The 20,928-nt window shown below is 39.1% G+C and overlaps 1 protein-coding gene across 4 annotated transcripts in view; it reads right to left on the bottom strand.

Annotated features, from left to right (window-relative positions):
- The window catches only part of TOPBP1 (DNA topoisomerase II binding protein 1), a 62,301-nt gene extending 50,656 nt beyond the window's left edge, over positions 1–11,645 (bottom strand). Inside the window, exons 1-10 of one of the 4 annotated variants that reach the window (XM_019436834.2) lie at positions 11,480–11,645; positions 10,764–10,854; positions 9,081–9,215; positions 7,484–7,627; positions 6,657–6,838; positions 5,344–5,540; positions 4,282–4,461; positions 3,426–3,595; positions 906–1,069; positions 509–756 (exon numbers count right to left, since the gene is read on the bottom strand). In XM_019436834.2, the coding sequence (XP_019292379.2) occupies positions 509–756; positions 906–1,069; positions 3,426–3,595; positions 4,282–4,461; positions 5,344–5,540; positions 6,657–6,838; positions 7,484–7,627; positions 9,081–9,215; positions 10,764–10,847 (1,504 nt within the window). In that variant the 5' untranslated portion in view covers positions 10,848–10,854; positions 11,480–11,645. Of the gene's footprint in view, positions 1–508; positions 757–905; positions 1,070–3,425; positions 3,596–4,281; positions 4,462–5,343; positions 5,541–6,656; positions 6,839–7,483; positions 7,628–8,436; positions 8,603–9,080; positions 9,216–10,763; positions 10,855–11,479 lie in introns of those variants that run through there. The other 3 variants (XM_019436844.2, XM_019436850.2, XM_019436855.2) reach the window with 3 other exon arrangements.
- Between the last annotated feature and the right edge of the window lie 9,283 nt (positions 11,646–20,928).

The following is a 20,928-nucleotide window of genomic DNA, read 5'->3' as shown; positions in this document are numbered from 1 at the left end:
AAAATAAAAATTCATGCTGTTACAAACTCACACAAAGTGATGCTGGTATATAAAACAGATCAAAGTGGAGATAGTTGAAGAGAGGAGGAGGTCAGAGGGTTCAGCACCCCTTGGCCTTGCCTGCTTACAAAAAGTAACAAACATTGGGGCGCCTGGGTGGCGCAGTCGGTTAAGCGTCCGACTTCAGCCAGGTCACGATCTCGCGGTCCGTGAGTTTGAGCCCCGCGTCAGGCTCTGGGCTGATGGCTCGGAGCCTGGAGCCTGTTTCCGATTCTGTGTCTCCCTCTCTCTCTGCCCCTCCCCCGTTCATGCTCTGTCTCTCTCTGTCCCAAAAATAAATTAAAAACGTTGAAAAAAAAAAATTTAAAAAAAAAAAAAAAAAAAGTAACAAACATAAAACATTAAGAAAAAGGTTTAACTTAAAATCTAGAAAACCTGGTAGAAATCACATATGTATGCATTCCTCTTCTAAATTTATGACTGTAAATACTAATCAACTATTTCTTACCCGCTGTTGTGTTATTATTTACATACTGAGAGAGGAGATCTTCATCAGCTTGCTCATGTTTTCCATCAGGAGTAGAGTCCCTCTTGGAGGAGCTGTTGTTCTTTTTTAAAGGGGCTGTTTGACTTTCAGGTTTATCCGAAACTGGAATTTCCACTGGTTGGTAGTTAGCATGGATATATGGCTCTTCAGGAAGTATATAACCTTTACTAAAACACTCTAGCAACCATTTTGCTCCCACTACATGAGGCCTACAAAAATAGTACATAATTATATATTAGTTCAAACTATAAAGACCATCATCCCACTTGCCATGCTGTTTCCAAAACCACATGGATATGCAATTTTAAGAAAAATCATTACAGAGTAGAAAATTCTTTGATATAAAAACTGACAAAACCTGTGAGCCGATTTATCCCAAAACTGCTTCAATTCATCATCATAATCTCCCACAATAACATGAGTTACATCTTCATTGAGCTGATTAAAACGAACTCCACCTCCACTGTTAATAAGTCTTCTCAGTTTATCTAGCTTTCTGCCACTAAAACCGCAAAGATATATCTGCAAAGAAAGAAAATATCTACTTTAGATTAATGCATTGAAGATGGCTTATTTCTCTCAACAGAAAAAGAATTATTAAAAAAATATATATATCTAAATCCATTGTGTATAAATAAGACAACTCGTGTACATTTAAAATACATTAAGAATGGAATGTATTCTGAAACTTGGATTTTTTTTAACAATTCTGAAATTTTTACTATTACTTCTTCACAGTTCTATAGCATCATCATCCTTCACAGTAGACACCTGATATGTATTTTAAGGCTTTAATAAAATAGAAGCTAGAATTCAATTATCTTCTGAATATTAGTGCACAGCAATGTCTAAAATGCCGGTAGCTTCTTAAATATTGAATATCTTACTATTTGTAAATTTTAGATTATAGAAATAAACTGGAGTTTATATGTCTGAGTTCAGGAAACCTGGGTTTAAATTTTGGCTCAGCTGTCAATAATTAATTACATGACCACAGTAAGTTACTCAGGCTCTTTAAATCAATTTTCTTACCCATAAATTAAGATACCTTTTACACAGAGTTGATTACACAAGATAATTTAAGTCAAGCTGAGGATCGTGCTTTGACAATAATACATATGCAAAAATTTATTTTTAACTATCAGTATGTATGTATTGAAACCAATTTAATAAATATAAAAATCGTTTTCATCTCTATTTTACATGTGTCTTTAAAAAAATTTCTTAAATGACAAATCTATTCCTAACTGCATTTATATCCCAAATTAAATAACCTCCATTAGAATATATTTGAACAAAAATGAGGAATCATGATTTCTGTCACATAAATTTCCTATAAGAATAATTAAAAGTCATATCCAGAATTGGCAGGGTCTAGGATAAAAAAGAGTATACAAGATACTCTCTGTTCTGCTAATACGTTGGTAAGTTTTTATTAGTTTTTTTTTTTAATTTTTTTTTTTTAACGTTTATTTATTTTTGAGACAGAGAGAGACACAGCATGAACGGGGGAGGGGCAGAGAGAGAGGGAGACACAGAATCGGAAGCAAGCTCCAGGCTCTGAGCCATCAGCCCAGAGCCCGACGCGGGGCTCGAACTCGCGGACCGCGAGATCGTGACCTGAGCTGAAGTCGGACGCTTAACTGACTGAGCCACCCAGGCGCCCCTAGTTTTTTAATGTTTATTCATTTTTGAGAGACAGAGACAGACCATGAGAGGGGGAGGGCAGAAGGAGAGAGGGAGACAGAGAATCCAAAGCAGACTCTAGGCTCTGAGCTGTCAGCACAGAGCCCGACATGGGGCTCGAACTCACAAGCTGTGCGATCATGACCTGAGCTGAAGTTGGACGCTTAACCAACTGAGCCACCCAGGAGCCCCATAAATTGGTAAGTTTTATAAGTTTAGAAGGATAAGGTAATCTGCCCAATTTCCTCTCTTAACAATAAAACAGGGTTACATCTTTGCTATTGAGAATTAATGTATAGCCTATTCACTCTACAAGTAGAAAAATTATATATATGCATTTTTTAAAGTTTATTTATTTTTAGAGTGCACATGCGAGTGGGGAAGGGGCAGAAAGAGAGAAGGAGAAAGACAAAACCATGCTGACAGCATGGAGCCTGAGGCAGGGCTGGATCCCATGAACTGAGATCATAACCTGAGCCCAAATAAAGAGGTTGACACTTAACCGACTGAGCCACCCAAGCACCCCTACATAGAAATATATTAAATAAGTATTCAGCTCTAGGAGATAAATAGCATAGGATGTTTTCATCAAGGCACTTATAAAACAATTATTCATACATTAAAAAATTAAGTAGCCCAAGGGACACTAAACAAAGCAGTGGGTCTAATGGAATATAGGACCCTGGAATAAAGCCTAGGAATATAGGCCTTGGAGTAGATGTCTGTCTACTTAATGTCTGTGTGATTCTGAACAAGAATTTTAATCTGCTAAGCCTCAGTCTCAGGGTAATACTCATTTTAGATTTGTGGGAATTAAATGAGATTATATATAACATATTAACAACATGCACAGTCTAACATGTTAGAAACACTTATTAAGTGACAGTTATAAATAAAAATCCATTAAGTGGTTCAGAAACTAAGTGGTCTCAAAACAGAGTAGAAAGATTACTGGTAAGGATGGTTCAGAATTGAAAATAATAAAAACTTTGAAAGCTACAAATGAAGGCACATCCCAGGCAGAGGGACCCTGACAGCTGAAGGACAGGTATGGCCTAATGTTTGCCTCTGCTTAGCTAGGGTGAAGGTTTACGTAGACAAAGAGCAAGCCCAACTCTGAGGTGTCTTCAAAGTTAGGCTAGGTAGCACTGATGTATATTATCACTGCATGTATTACATGATAAAGACATACCCGACAACCATCTAGTAAATCTTCAGGTGCTTGAAATGCACTGACATCCAGATTTTCTAGATTTTCAAGTGTAGGCTCCACTTTGCTATTAAGAACTGAATTATATATCGATTCATTTATGCAACTTGCATTGATGTTGGAAATATGGCTGACATCCGAAAGAGTACGACCTACATATCAAACAAAGATGTAGAAATTTATGGAGATAAAAATGTGATTACCTACTTCCCTATAGATTAACTTTTCTTATACACAAAGGGCTGTGAACAATTTTCAAAGTAAGAATCAAATGTTTTTACTGAAGTCTTGGTGGCCAAGTGAGAAGGGAAAATGAAACTAACTTTCACATCTTTTTCAAATAAAAATAAATTTAATATATTTTAATAGTGGCTTGCTTCCATTAAAAATCGGAAGTTGCTGGCTGTAGGGTCCAGGAAAGAAGAAAGCATAACATCTGATAAATTGCCAACATGGCACCTATAAGATAGAAATGATTTTAAATTTTACATGAATACAGATGGTCTATAACAACTGCAGTAAACTAATAAAAATGTATTACTATTTGAACATCAGTCAAGTTCTGAAAAATCTTTTAAGTCTTTATTAGTATTCTTGATTTCTTTAATCATCTTTTGCATTCAATCAGAAAAATAAAGAAAATACATTCATTATAAAAAGAAATACCAGGAGTTCTGGACTAATTTTCATACAATTTAGTTATTATACAACTATGCCTGGGAGCATACCAAGAAAGAATGACATTCCTTACTATATCTAACTGATTCTATTTACAAATCAATTCTTACATAGAAAACTGTTAAAAATGACTGTTTACTTTAATCCCACTGAGACTTACTATCAACTGTGTTGATCTGGCCAGTAGGAGTTGAAGTATCAGGTACAGTCTTTGTCTCCGGTCGAGGCTCTGTCTTGTATATGGATTCATCCTGACAAAAACCTTTGTCAACACTGTCAAAAAACCACTGTGTGGTCACACAGTGTACATTCCATTTCTTGGCACATTCATATTTTTGACCTATTATGTTTATTAAGAAACAGAAAGAGAAATGTAACCATTAAAATCTATCTCTGTAGAAATATTCATAGTATTACAGGTTATGGGGAAAAACTCACCTGAAACAAAATTAAAGTTACCACTTCTTACTTTCAAACAGTATGCTATACAGTATATTAAAAAATAATATTTTAAGTTATTACTCAACTATATTTTCCATGTGTTGTGTAAATACACATGCCATATAAGGGGGTTTAATCTCTTAAAATTGAGTAATTTATGGGGTGCCTGGGTGGCTCAGTCAGTTGAGAGTCTGACTCCAGATTTAGGCTCAGGTCATAATCTCAGTTTGTGGGTTTGAGCCCCATGCTGGGTTCTGTGCTAACAGCACAGAGCCTGCTTGGGATTCTCTCCCTCTCCCACTCCACTGCTCATGCTCTCTCTTGCTCTCTCTCTCAAAATAAGTAACATTAAAAAAAAATAAAATAAAACTGAGGAATAAATGTGGGGTAACTGAAATGGTAATGCATTTTCTTCTTTTAACTGCCTCATGTGCTGCAAGGTATATCTGCAGGTTACAACTTGTAGTTCATCTAATAAAGCTGATTTGTTCAATTAAAAACTAAGCCAAGCCTTTTGTCATTAGAAAGAAATGTAATTTAGCTACATTAGCCTTTTTTTATTCATCCAAATTTCTTGTCCTGTAAGTTTTTTTAATGATCTGAATAAACCTGGATAGTCATGTAATTTTTCTACAGATTGTGAACCAAACTCTCTTTGTAAGATTTCAGAGGAAAAAAATATACCAGATTTGTAACATATCAGAAGGAAAAGCTATTCTGTAAACATCTTCAAATGTTAAATACTAGGGAAAATTCTGTACTTTTTTGCATATAGTTTTACCTTTCGGTTCTTGCACAATGAGGTGTGTACATTCATTCATTTTCAGTTGTCCCATGTATTGACCTCCATGCTTAACTGTGAGTTGCTGAATTGCCTTTCTTTCTGAGCCACACAAGCCAGTCACACAGATTGTGCAACCAAGAAAAATAGGACACTTGAAGTCTTCCATGTTTATATCAGTATATCTGGCTATTTTTCTGGGGAAAGTAAGTAACAAGGAAAAAATAAACATTTTAATATACTAGTTTAAAATTTACCAGAATAATAATGACAACAGAAATCATTAAGGCTTTCCTCATTTTTTTAGGATTTTAATCATTTTTAAGGGAAACTGACAAACACGCAAAATTACACTAATTGCTCATCTAGCTCAACAATATGTCACTAATGAAAAGTAATACTTCAGATAGAGTTTCTCAAATAAAACTGTTCTGAGGGAAAATATATTTCATTAACTCTTTAAATCCATGCCAAAGTGGTGTGTTTTCCAAAATTTTAGGTCTGAAATACCTACAAACTCAAAACAATCTTGGTTGCCTACCAGAAAAGGAGACTTTTTTTCCTTCCCTTATACCATATGGATAATATGCAAGGATTTTTAGTTGAATACCAACAAAAATATCATTACCATTTTGTTTCCATGCAAGACAGACATGCTGGGAATGCAGGTTCTGATGCGGAGACATGTTTAGGATGTGTTGGACAGTGCTGAGAGGAAGACTGGAAAAATGCCTATTCCTAAGGTCTATGAAGGCAAGCATGTATCCTGCTTTGCTCACTATGTATATCTAACGCCTAGCTCAGGCCAGGTACGTAAAGTGAGCTTGATTAACATTTGCTGAAGGACCACAACTTAGTCAATGGCTTACATATGTTTACATTCAACTTTACACAGACCGACATCTTTGGGAGGGAATACAATTGCCAAAATGGTAATTCACTCTCCATCTTAATATATGGGCAGAGTAGTGGAAGGGTAATGCAACTTAAGAGTGACAATTGCTACAGTGATCATCTCAACTATTTTACAAGCATTTACTGCTGCTAACAACTTTATCATCAAAGCATTTCTTACCTTGAAGCTAGTATTAAATCAATAGCCTATTCTACCTATTAACTAATACCTTGACAATAAGAGCCTGCAGATTCTGCTCTCTTGTTTTCACTGAAGGTTAAGAACCCCATTTTTTGTCCCTGAATAACAAATCCCGAAAGAACAACATAAAACCTCCCCTATAAAAACCCACAATAGGCCAAAATGATCGCATGTATCATTTTTTTAAATCTAGAACACATCTAAATGTCTTTCTTACTTCTCTTGTGACTTCTCCCAAAGTGTTTCAATCCAAGAAGGAAGCAAAATAGGTTTCTTTAGGTTTGCAGCAACTAAATATTTTTTGCTGCCAACTTCTCCTGCAATAAGGTGAGTTACTGATATATTAAGATCTCTGTATACGCGTCCACCCATCATTTGTACATATTTATGAACTTCTTCCTGTAAACCCAAAAGAAAATATGTTAATATTAAAGCAAACAGTATCTCTGCCATTTTTAATACAAAGACTCATAAATATCTTTTGTTGTTGTTAGCTTTAAGGCACAAATGTTTCTCACCACTATAAAGTTAAATAATCAAATTACTTTTTGTATAAAGATAAATATGAAATATAAATTCAAAAATAATTACCTTCACACATTATTTTCCTATATTTGTTTCTTTCAACTCCATGAGTTTCTTTTAAATATAAATTTTATACATTACATATAAAAATACATATTTTTATCGCTTAGAAAGCATTATCAAAGCATTTCTTACCTTGGAGCTAATGCTAAACCCATAGCCCTTTCTACCTGTCAACATTTTTTTAGAAGATCGACCATCTACAGTGGAAAAAATATGACTCAAACTCTAACTCATCAACTGCAGAAAGGAAAAAGGGAGTTTTCTTTCAAGTAGTCAGTTTTCAATTAAACAGATGCTACTGTATTCGTTAAAATAGAAAAGACTGTACACTGTTGTATACTGACTTTGTGTAAGCCATGAACACCAACTACAAAGTCTTTCAAAGTGTCTCCTACACAGTGGAAGATTAAGTGTGGAGATATATATATATTGGTCATGATTTTCCTCAACACTTACCCTTTTGTCTTTTTCCAGGCTTGTACAAGATACAGTTACATCAGACATAACCATATTAAAAACTGGATGTTCGGCTCTTGGGACACATCGCTGGTGGTGCACACAAAATATGACTACTTGAGGGCCAACAATTCTGCAGCCAAGCTATAAAAAGGGGGAGAAAGTTTAGTATGTAGGAAAAGACGTCCTGTATTATGAAATTACATTTTGTAATATTTACCAATTATTTACAGAAGGTGATGACCACTGCAGAAAAATCCCCAAATTGTTATAAGAAAAATTATTTAATTTCTTAGGGACACAACACACTAAATAAACACACATGCAAATCAAACAATGCAGTCTATCAAAAGAAATAAGCTTCAAGAGCCACATCAGTCAAAGTTGTCACCAAATTTTAATCTCTAAAACAAACACAGCCTTAATGATAGGGTGTATGAGTAACAGTCTTATGCTATAATAATTAGGAAATATCCATTATATACTTTTTAAATGAAGTACCCAGCCAACCAAGCAGTTTAAAATAATAAGAGCCTCACTGATCCCCTTCTAAAATACCTACACTGTCACACACACAAAAAATAATCCTAGGCAGTTTCTACATCTGCGTTTAAACACTTTGTCTTCAACTCAATGTCTTTCCAAGATGCACAAAGACTTCTCTATGGTATTACAGATTGCTAAAAAGGTGACCTTTCATTTTCATTGATAACTAAGTTAACAAAAGTGACAGTCTTGCTCAACATCAGCACATTCAAGCCAGAACTAAAAAGTCTGTGGGTGATTTAAATCATGACTGATTTAAAGATCTAAAAGGCAAATGATTACTGCTATCTTTTTGTTCAGCCATAGGAAAAGTGAATTTTTAATGCTATTGATTCTATCTGACAAGGAATGTTATTTCCAAAAGGAGGGTAAGACCAACAATGCTTTTGGCAAAGGTGGGCACAGACCTTCCATAAATTGTGCAGATACTGCATCTACCTACTCTTCTATGTTTTCTTCTCCTTCAAACAAGAATCACTTCTTTGTTATCTGCATGGAATTACAGCCAGTTTACTTTTATTTCAATGCTTCTCTCTTGTCCAGACACCAAAAAAAGTAATGAGTCAGTAGACTCTGGAAATCAACAAAAAGAAATAAGATGGCTCATTGGTATATTGCAATACTCATCTCCAAAATGCTTCTTTCTTAGCATATAATGTTTCAGACCCTGCACAAGGTACAGATACTAAAATTCTGTGTGTAAGAGCACAAAGGAAAGACAGTAAGTAACCAAGAGTTACGTTGAGATCTCTTCCTATCTTTACTGAAAATTTTGCAATCAAACTGAGTTTAAGTACAGAACTCCATCACTAAAATGTTTCATTACTATAGAGTTCACTTAAACTAAATGAAGTTAAATCTTCTAAAATACAAAAGCCTATTGTAACATTATTAGCCTTTAAAAGTATTATTCTGGTCTCCTAAAACCAAAGGATTCCTCTATATTCATAATCTGCATAATATTTCATGGTCGATAAAGAATTTATATCCACTGAAGCAAAAACAAAACGAAAATCAGACTACGGAACGAACACACTAAAAGTTGGCAAACCTTTTTGAGGTGATCAAAGACATTGCCACTAAATGGGTCACAGATATAAAGTGACCTATCATTCTCCTTCATGTTTAATGCCTCTTCTTCTGTAATAATCTGAAGATATTCTTCTGATTGGAACTCTTTTATTGACTGAAAGAAAAAATGAAAGAATGCACCTGAAATTTTTCTCCTGTATTTAAGTCCTATAAATTTTACCTTCAAAATCCATCTCCAATCCAATCTTTTTCCCTTTGAAAGCTACCATCATCTCTCCCCTCGACCTCTGCAGAAGTTTCCAAAGTGGTTCCTTCTCTCTTCCTTGCCCTGAATCTATTCACCAGATAGCAGCTAGTAATCTCTTTCACAATACAAATCAGGTGATGAGTCTGGGCCCCTGCCTATCTCCCCATTATTACCTTCTACCTCTCATCTCTCTTGCTTACTCTTCTCTAGCCTCCTGCTTTCTTGCTGAGCCTGGAACAAGCTAAGCATGACCTCATTAGAGGTCTTGCTCTTGTTCCCACTACCTGGAATATTCTTCTTCCAGGTCTTTACCTGACTTGATCCGTCACTTCAATCAGATATGCTCAAATGAAAAAGTAAAAGTCTTTACAATGGCCCTCAAGGCCTTTTACATGACCTCTTTACTCTTACTCTCTAAAGCACCCCTTAATATTCTTCCCCCATCCCTTGTTCACTTTAGCCACATTAATGTTGGACAGACACTCCCAAGTACTTTCTCAGGGGCCTGTGTATAGTTGTTCTCCCTGCCTGAAAGCTTCACCCCAGACATACATATGGTTAACTATCTCAACTCCTTCAACTGCACTCAATTATCATCTTCTCCATAAAGCCTTCACTGATCATACTCTGCTTAAAATTGTAACTTCCCTCCTCCCCCAGCAAACATCCTCTAGAACCCCTTAACCTGTTTTACTCTTTTCTCTTCCCATAGCACTTAGCACCTTGTAACATATAGAGTTTACTCACTTATCCTACCTGATTTATGTCTAGTTGCTCCTGCTAAAATAGAATGTAAGCTCTGAGAGAGCATGGACCTTTGCCTGTTGTGATCACTGATGTATCCCAAGTACTAGAACAGTCCTTAACAGGTCATGACACTCAGTAATTATTTGCTGAATGAACTTGAGAGAAAAACCTGCTACAATAATGCTTCTTAAACTTTAATATACACAGTAATCACACTGAAGATCTTGTTAAAATGCAGGTGCTAACTGGGAAGTCTCAGTTGGGCCCAATGTTCTGCATTTCCAACTCTACTAATGCTACTGGGGTCTGTGAGTATCAAGGCTCTACAAAACCCCCTACATCTTCCCATATTACACTGTACACAATGAAACATACTTTTAACGCCAAAAAATTAAGTGTAACCAGTACACAACAGATTCATATTTCTTCAACACACAAAGGTCTACTCTGATTAGTACACATAGAAAGAAATGTAATTTCCAAGAATAGCAGGTGTGTTACTTTCAATAAAAATGTCATAATAGACTTATGCTCTCCAAAATACACAATGTTTACATCAACCCCAAAATATGTATCACATCTATACTAATATAGACTACAGTAAAACTTCAAAAATAACTAAGACATAAGAAGCCCAATAAATCAAAAACACTAAAAAGGAGGAAATGAATTCATAGCATCAAACAAGGCGTTTTCAAGCACCCTTACCTCAAGAGCTTTAAAAAAACATTCGGTATTGTCTGAAGACTTTAAAAACTTCACAAGAAACGGTTCTTTGTCATTTCTGGACATTTTTGAACTGTCAAAATAAGGGAGCCATTAACAAGGACAAAAACACATCCCGTATGAAGTTAAACGTTAAGAGCAGCTATTTTTCTGTGCCGACAACAACTCCCAAGGATAGAGATGCTGGCTTTGCCCAGGAATTCGTTTATTAGTTTCTAGGAAACGCTAGAATGTGGGTAAAGTCGAGAAAAAAAAGTGACAACAATCCATGCAAATCAGAAGACGACATTAATGTCCCTAAATTGACTACACTCAGGGCTTTTGTTATGGGGCTCTAAGACCCCTAAGCCCATGGGGCATTCAGTTGCGCTTAGCTTAAAGATACACAGAACGAAATTGTCCACGACCCTCGAGGTTTGTTCACTCCTCAGTAAACGGACTTCAATATATAAACGGAAAACCGGTTAGCAAGGTCATGCCCCTAGAGGGCCGAATGCTCTTGCTCGCCAGCTCCCAGAGAAAGGCCCGACTCTAGGTTCAACCGCAGTCACGTCCTCTCCGGCGTCAAAGCCTCACCCGCCGGTCCATGGGCCATTTACGCGGACGGGGGAAACGAGGCCCCTAAGGCCAGGGGAAGTGTAGCGACCCCCCAATTAGGGTGAGGAAGGAGCTGGGTCCTCTCTCCGTGCCTCCCTCACCTCTGTGAAGCCTGGGGGTCTTCGGGCGGCGAGTTAGGGTGAGCGTGGCCCGCAAGACGGTGGCTGGGGTCGGGCGCCACCCCGGCGCACACCCGCCGCAGCCGGCGGCGCCCCCGACCCGAAGCAAACGTAAAACCCGGAAATTGCTGAGGCCGCGAACCGACTTTCGCGCCAACCGCGCGGAGGCGCCCGCCTCTTCCGGCGGAAGTGAGCCCAGCCGCAGTTGCGGGAGGAGGGCGGAGATGTCAAAAGTCGCGGTGGCGGCGGGTTTAGTGCTATTGCAAGCTGGCTTAGGGGTTACGAGGGCTTAGGGCTTTGGGTGGGGTGGGTGCGTGGGCAGGGGGAAGGGGCGCTAAGCTCCCCTGGGAGTTGGCAAGCTGCTCACGGGAAGACCTGGCACATCGAAAAATAAAGCCCTGGGGAAAAAAGAGTTTCCTTAATCAGTATTTTACACCTGCCGTATGCCAGGCAGTGCGCGTAAAACCATATAGTATGGTTCAAAACAACTCTATGAGGCAAATAGTGGTATCTCCGTTTTACAGATGTGAAAACTGAAGCTTAGCTAAGTTAAATGATGTAAGGTCACACAGTAAGTGGTGGAATTAAAACTGCAGCCAAGTCTTTTTGATCCCACAGATAGGGTCCTTTTCTCTCCAATATTGGTGGAATATAAGCACCACCTACCACAGCCAAATGACCTGAAGGGAAGAAAGCTGTCAGGATGACTTAAACTACACACCCAGTGCGAAGGGATATGCACCCCTCCCCTCTGCCCCCCTTCAATTAATGTCTCACTTTTTCTGTAACTCCCTGAGTGTTGGGGATACTCTGGGGTGGGCCCTAATGTTCAAATGGCAAAGGTCAGGGGGAGAGTAGTAAAATGGGACTGCAGAATCTTGGCTTGTTGATAACAACAAACAAACAAAAACTGCTAAATTTTATTCTTCACTTTTGAGATTGAGAAGCTTATAACTTTGAATTGAGTAATATGAGAGTTTAACACCATGTATCTGATTTTCTTTCTTTTTTTTTTATTTGAAAAAAAGAGTGAGCAGACTCGGGGGAGAGAGAGAGAGAGAGAGAGAGAGAGAATCTTAAGCATGTGCCATGCCCAGCACAGAATCTGATGTGAGTCTAAATCTCACCAACCATGAGATTATGACCTGAGTGGAATACAAGAGCCAGCACCTAACGGACTGAGCCACCCAGTCGCCCCTTTCTTTTTCTTTTTAGTGCCTAATGTTGGCAATAAGCATCTTGGGTCTAGTTGTGTGAATAAACCTGTGGAAGGTGAGTCAGAATCAGTAACACTGGGGCTCAAAGATAAAGGCCATTGTTGGGGGAGAGGGTGGGGAAAGTCTTAAAAATAAACCAAAGTTATTAGAGTTGTAAGAAAATAAGGATGATGAGGAGGAGAAGCCGCCAGTACCACAGCTTATTGTTAAGGAGCAAATCCGTCACGAAGCTGTAGCAATAATTACCGTTTGTAGGGTATGTTACAGTCAATAAAGGACTTCTGCCTGCACTATTCTCCTTTAGCCTTCTCAGCGGTCCTCTAGGATGTGGGCATCATTATCCCGTGTTTTGTAGATGGGGAAAGTGAGGCTCAGGGCTGCACAGCCAGGGAGTGCCTGCACCTGGGCTCGAGAAGAGGTAGTGTGACTGGAATCCCCTTGCCCTTCCCGACACACCACCCCGCTCCTTGTCACATGCTGCCTGCCCATCTCTGCACCAGGAGGCAGGAGCCTGTTCCAGGCACTTCCGGGCCAAGTGGAGGCCTCACGAGAGGAGGAGAGTCATACCTGCTCTAATGAAGAGGAGGAGGAAGATGAGCTCAACCCTTTAGCTTTTGGCCAGCTGATTTTAATAGCAGAGGAGCTGATCTCATCTTTAGAGTAGACCAGGTGACAAGTTCTCCCATCTGCCTCCACATGGGCGGAGAGGGTCTGTATCTGTCCCTGAAGTACTTACTCTCAGAAAATGGAGCAGTGTTTCTTAATCTAGTATAGCACCTGGACCAGCTGTATCAGCATCAACCAGGAATTTGTTGGAAATGAAAATTCTTAGGCCTGACCTCAGACCCGCTGAGTCAGGAACTCTGCCTGTGGGTTCTAGCATTCCATTTTAACAAGTCCTCCTCCTGATTCTGATGCACCCTAAAGTCGGCCTGAACAGCATCTCTGAGGCAAGGATGAAAGTGGTGATATGGATTGTGGTTCATGAAGGTTTTGGTGAAAACGGGGAACAGAAGAGATGTGCCCGCAGGCAGCTGCCTCAGAAGATGGGGCTCAGAATTACATTTCCCCTCACTTCTCTGGCATTCAGCGTCACCTTCCTGTTTCTTTGGCACTTCTGTCACCTAGAGTCAGACACTCTAAGCCCTGCTTGGAATAAGATTAAAGGGAACTTGATATTTAACTGTTTGTAGAATGAAAAAAAACTACAAGAAACAAATATGACAAAATAGTGACTTTGAAAATATGGATGGAGGGGCGCCTGGATGGCGCAGTCGGTTAAGCGTCCGACTTCAGCCAGGTCACGATCTCGCGGTCCGTGAGTTCGAGCCCCGCGTCAGGCTCTGGGCTGATGGCTCGGAGCCTGGAGCCTGTTTCCGATTCTGTGTCTCCCTCTCTCTCTGCCCCTCCCCCGTTCATGCTCTGTCTCTCTCTGTCCCAAAAATAAATAAAAAACGTTGAAAAAAAAAAAAAAAAAAAGAAAATATGGATGGAGGTAATATGAGTATTTCTTGTTACATTTTGCTACATTTATAAGACTTCTGAAGATTAAAAACTAAACTAAAAATACGTATTTTTTGAGTGATAGGGTTTCATATTTAAGTTTCTAATGCTGTAAATGGATAAATTTAGGTATAACTTAAAAATGAGATTAATAAATGATTTTTATTGCTGCAGAAATCACCTTTGCAGTGGCAGAACATTTGTTTATACTGTTGTATTCAATAACCTAGAAAGTAGAGCATAAGCATACTGAGTCTGCTGAGGTGCAGGGACGAAAAGGTAAAATAGAATGTTAGTAGCATATGTTGCTACTGGCTGCATTTAATTAGGTACTATAAGAAAGAGACAAACTCAGAGAATTGGCTTGTTTGCATGCAAAACATAAAAGGGAATTTAAAAATCCCCAAATGTGGGGTTGTGCAAGGTTGGAAAAGCTGACAACATCCAGGCCCTAAAAACAAGAGATGAACTTGAGAGGTTTTGCACAACAAATGTCCCTTTCAGCTTGTCCATATGGGAAAGGTCTAGTTGAGAGGATGGTCATCCCACTGAACCTGGGTAGGTACCATCAGCTGAGAGAGAAAGAGGTGTGGGCCAAGATAGGTATCAGGCTGGAAAATTAGTCTAGGACAGAACTGTGTGTGTGGCTGCTACTGTAGGCTGACAGCTCTGCCATGACTTCCTGGAAACCTTGCATGTACCCACATAGGGAAGAGGTTGGAATTGCAGCATATCTGAGGCTCATCCAAACACCTCATGATCCTGCTGGAACATGAGAAGACAGCTAAGGAGCTGCTAGCTCAGAGGCCACCTTCCACCTGTCTTCCTGCCTCTCCTAGCAGGCTGTAATCAGGTAGTTTCTCATGGCCTCCCAGATTTCTGATGATGTATGGGGCTTTCTGGGCACCCCACCCCCCAAGAACAGAACCACTTGGCTGCTGTCTAGATTTGGCTCCTCGGTGGTGGGGTTCCCACAATGCAGGTTGCAGTCCTCAGCCCTTTTGTTTCAGAGTCATCCCTTTTGGTGTATAGGACAAGGACCCGGAGAGCTGACACCTTGCCTTCTTCTCCTCTTTTACTATCTGTGGAAGTAATCAATGAGCTAAAAGTGTCTCATGGATCTTTACCAGGCTAATCAGTCAGACCTTCCCCTTGCCCTGTATGCGTGAGGTTGATGACTAACACATGAAACTGATTGGAAGCAAATATGAAGGATACTAAGGTTTTGAGATAATTGCTCTGTGAAGGCAGCCAGAAATCTGGAGGACTCAAACTTTGACACAATCTTCAAGCTTGCACAATAGGAAATGGACGGAAAGTCATATAGCCCCTGAGGAGCACAAACTCCCTAATACCCCATCCAGATGTGGCTAGAGAGGATAATGGAGAAGGAAGACCCTCTCAGAGGGAGATGCCATGGAGGCATCCATGGAAGGCAATGAACAAAACAAAAAAAATACTTTCAAGGAGCAAAATCTGAATCTAATCAGTCAGAGGAACCACCCAATACCTGCCCAGTAAGACTTCAAAGTTGACACTGACCAGCAACAGCTATGGGGCTCTACTCCTCTACTTTCTGAAAGGGAGTTTTATTGTAGTTACTCTGGTCCTGCTCCACCATCGTATATCAGGTATGTGATTGGGCAGGGGTGCAGAGGGGAAACAATCTGTCTTTTCAGTCCATATGTCATTGGACCATAAGGTAGATTCTTGCAGAGACTGTAGCAGACCTTTAGTGTTCCAGACACATCCCTTCAATGCCTAAGCACACTGGCAAACTTCCAGCTGTCGGCCTCTGTGTTTCTTTGCATGAAGGCATTCTCCTGATGCCCGGAGTCTGCTATGCCACCTACACAGGCCACAGGACAAGATTATGACCCATGGAAAGAATCTCAAACAATGACTCAAACTTTTCCCTGTCCCACTTTCTCATCCTCTCACCTGTGTTTCTTTACTTACCAAATATAACTTTTGAAAAGTCTTATTTAAGAGTCTGTTTTCTGGAGGAAGTCAAACTAAGACAAAAGACCCAAGACTCCAGTTTCCCTTTCAAAGTATGTGTAGTTGCAGGGAAGAAGTTGCCCAGCCAGGGATTGCAGTTCCCATCCTCTTTGCATCTGGGGGGGTGGGGGAGGGCATGTGACTGAGTTATGGCCAACAGAGTATCGGTAGAAGTCCACGAAAACCTCTCGTACTGTCTTCCACACTCCTAACTCTGCAAGTCAACACACAGGGCAGTCTTGGGAGCTACATGTTGAAAATGGCAGAGCCTCTCTCAGCCTCCACCTCTGAATGACTCACTAGAGCTGTGCAGGTAAACTCCCTACCCCTACCTCTTTGACAAATCACCACCACAGCTGCCAGTTGGGCTTTATTCTGTTAGGGTAAACCATTGAGATTTGGAACTTCATCTTTTATGGCAACTAGCACCAACCCAACCTAATCAATTCTAAACTTGGCAAAGTTTAAATTGTCTTTATTACCACAAAGGTCCTTGGGAAGAGGGAACAGGAAAATCAGTCCAAAGACAAATGCCAGAGGCCACGTGGGGAAGAGCATGGACTATGGAAGTGGGCTGTGGAATGCTGGCTCTGACATGTACTCTTGTCTGACCTTGGGCAAGTTGCTTAACCTCTCTGTGCTTTCACTTTCTTCCTGTATGAAATAGGGATAGTAATAGCATCTGCCTCATAGGGTTACTATAAATTAATATTTGAAAAGCACTTATCTCAGTGCCTGGTATACAGTTAATGATAAATTTACAAATTCCTAGTTTTCCAAAGACTGTCATGAAGTCTTTAAATTGTTTCCCACAATATAATTTTCTAACCTTCTGCTCTGCTGCTGTGACAGGTTGTGCCAAAGCAAGGGAGACAACTTTTAGCACTCTGGATGTTCTTCCTTGGCAGTATGACTTTGCCCCTGTACATAGGAACTTTTCAGAGTTTGCTCCACTCAGAGGTCAGAGGGTACCTTGGCCCTATTGGATCTGGGCTGTGTTAGCTTTGGGTAGATCATTAACCTTAAGAGAAATATTCATTCCTTGACCCTATTTGGTTTTTGTCCACAGGTCTGCAGAGATTGCTCAACCCGCTTTTGAGACAAACATTTATGTGCATTTATTCATCTATTTGGTAATTTTTTGAGCCCTATATAATACCAGGCATTATTTTCCAACCTTAGGATTTGTATGTTGAACAAGAAAAATGTGATGTCTATCCTTATAGGTCCTATTTCCTTTCAAAGGTATGAATAAATGAAGGAAGAGCTAGAACATTTATAAATGAGTACAATAACCCATAAAACTCATTAATCCAGTAGTAATATACTAGAGTCTTAAGAAATAAAGATTAAAAATTAGTAGCTAACGTAGTCCTCACTTTTGCCTCTTTCATGATGAAGTAGCTTATGTAGGAATTGTGCTCTTGTTGAATACATCTAAAAGATGTGGATAAAGCACCATAAAACATCTATTTAAGAGCATTAGAGACTTAGAGGTAAAAAATTTCCAGAAAAGGGAGGGGATAACAAAGAGGTGAGATGACATTCTACAACCACATTTCCTTGGGGGAATTTGCCACTTCTCGGCACAAGACAAGAGGTATCTGGGTTTGCCTGAGCAAAGGGCCACTGCCAGCATAACTTACAGCAGTCTCAGGGCTGGAGAAACAGAAATAGAGGCAACATCTCAATGAGAAGGGAGGTACAGAGGCTAGGTCTGACAAGTCACCAGTTTCCCCCTTAAGATGTTTGGCATATTTTGAAGCTCCATGGAACAGGAGGTAAAGAAGATAGTCCCACGCCTTAGAGTAGGTGTGTTAAATTTCCTATTGCTGCTGTAACCATTCCTACAAATTTAGTGGCTTAAAACAACACACATTTATTATCTCATTGTTCTGTAGTCAGAAGTTTGAAGTGGGTCTCACTGGGCTAAACCCAAGGTGTCAGCAGGGCTAGGCTCCTTTCTGAAGGCTTGACAGGAGAATCCATTTTCTTGCCTTTTCCAGCTGTAGAACTGCTTACATTCCTTGGCTCATGACCCAATGCCCTTCCATTTTCAAAGCCAGCACAATGGCAGTCTTTCTTACATCACATCACTCAGATACTAACTCTTCTCCTTCCCTCTTCCACATTTAAAGGACATTGTGAATACAATTGGCCCACCCAGGTAGATAATCCAGGATAATTACTTTATCCTGAGGTTGTCTGATTAGCAATTCTAATTCTATCTGCAACTTTAATCTTCCCTTGCTGTGTAACATAACACAGTCACCATTTATGGGGTTAGGACATGGATATATTTGGGGGGCCATTTTTCTCCTTACCACACCAGGCTTTCAATTGGAAGCTATGGGAGCCTACCAAAACTACAATCCAGTCTTGATTCAGCCCAACCTTGACTGATTGAAAGAGATCAGTTCCCACTCCATCTTCTTAGCAGAATAAAGCAACAAACCCACTTTGGAAATGATGGTGTATCATCTGGAGCCTCCAAAAAAATTTGTAAGCATGTCCATTTGTTCAAGCGAAAATTAGGGGTGCCTGGGTGGCTCAGTTGGTTAAGTGTCCGACTTCAGCTCAGGTCATGAACTCCCAGCTCATGGATTCAAGCCCTGCCTCGGGCTCTGTGCTGACAGCTCAGAGCCTGGAGCCTGTTTCAGATTCTGTGTCTCCCTCTCTCTGTGTCCCTCCCCCATTCATGCTCTGTGTCTCAACAAATGAATAAAGGTTAAAAATTAAAAAAAAAAAAAATTAAAGGCATGCCAAGAGAACTAGATGTCCAGAAACTAACAGAAAAACATACAAAATAAATACATCTACAAATAGGCCAGATATTACAGTTAGCAGACAGACCCAGACCTTTAAAAACTATGTTCAATAGGGCCAAGAAAATAGAGAAAAATGTGATGACAGCAGAGGAAAAGATGGTGAAAATAGCGGAAAAGATGGGGAATTTCATTGGAGAACTGAAATCTAGGAAGAAAAAATCAAGTGAAAATTCTAGAAGCAAGACAGGCAGTAGTAATTCCACTATGATTGCAATGAAAAGTGTCCTTGTACTTTTGGTTTGTGATCGTGGCAGCAGCCAAGATTGCATGGCAGAACACAAGAATCACAAAAATAAGGAAAGAAAAATTTTGCAATTCAGAAATAATCTTGTGAATGGCAAAAAGACTCTTTTACTCCAAAAAGCAATCTATGTGATTTTACACGTGAGGTTATATGAAAAGGTAATAATTGATGGTAATTTCTCACTATATGGATTTAACAGTACAATAGATACACAGAAGAGAGGATCAGTAAACTGGAAGGCAGGTCAATAGAAAATATCCAGCTGAAGCACAGTGAGAAAAAAAAAAGAATGTAGATTCAGAAAAAAAAGCATGATACAAGTGTGCAGTTTTAAAACATTACTACATGGACAATTATGTAAGTATAAAAGTAGAGTCAACAGAATAGGCAGGAGGAATATTTAAACAAATAATGAGAATTTCCAAAAATGATGAAAAACAGCCCACAGATAGGGTAAAATCACAATTAAGCACACCATGGTTAAGTCAAAGAACATAAAGAAGATAGACTATTTTTAAAAGCAGCCAGAGAAAAAGACACATAACCTTCAGAGGAACAACAGTTGACTTCAGTTGACTTCTCAACAGAAATTATGGGTAAAAGAAAACAGTAGAATGACATTATTAAATTTGTGGAAGACATGGCTAACAGTGAAATATACTCAGTGGGGAAAAATCCTACAAAGCTGTTAGTTACCAACACTTACAACCCTGAGAAAATTCTTTGCCAGATTTGTACTAAGGGAAAGAAATTCTTTAGATAGAATAAAAATGATCTCAGATGGAAACACAGAAATTGAGGCTGTAGTGAAGAGCAATGAAGAGAGGAAATACACAGTTAAATATAAGTAAGCACTGGCTTAACATTTATAAATATTGACTTAATGATTTTATGACATTCTAAACTATAAATGTAATTAAAAGTACACAACAATAGCATAACAGACAAAAGGGACTAAATGAACTTAAAATGTTATAAACCCCCTAGCATTAGCAAGGAAGTTGTAGAAGGAGCATTAGTTCCTTTCAGTATAGTAAATTAAGGGTGTGTGTTGTAATCTATTGGGGACCCACAAAAGAATAGGAAAAGAGTACGTAACTAATAAGTGAATAGAAAGGAAAGGATGGAGTAATTAAAAGATCGATTTCTCTAAAATAAGGCAAGAAAAAAGAGAAAAGGGAACATAAAACAGGCTAGCCAAATAGAAAACAAATAGTAAGGTGGTAGATAACACCCAAATATATTAGTAATTACATTAAATATCAACAAATTATATATGCCAATTAGAGTCTAAGATTGTCAGACAGAATTTTCAAAATATATGCTGCTTATGAAAGACACACTTTTTTGTTTCAAATTTTTATTTAAATTTGAATTAGTTAACATATAGCATAATATTAATTTCAGGAGTAGAATTTAGTGATTTATCAGTTACATACAACACCCAGTGCTCATAACAAGTACCGTCCTAATACCCATCACCCATCTAGCCCATCCCCCACCCACCTCCCTCCATCAACCCTCAGTTTGTTCTCTGTCTTTAAGAGTCTCTTATGGTTAGTTTCCCTCTCTCCTTCCACCCTGCCATTATGTTCATCTGTTTTGTTTCTTAAATTATACATTTGAGTGAAATCATAT

This window comes from Panthera pardus, unplaced genomic scaffold, assembly GCF_024362965.1.
Source record: "Panthera pardus isolate Hobbes unplaced genomic scaffold, ASM2436296v1 HiC_scaffold_16, whole genome shotgun sequence".
NCBI classification, from domain to species: Eukaryota; Metazoa; Chordata; class Mammalia; order Carnivora; family Felidae; genus Panthera; species Panthera pardus.
This window is presented reverse-complemented; position numbering and strand designations above follow the sequence as displayed.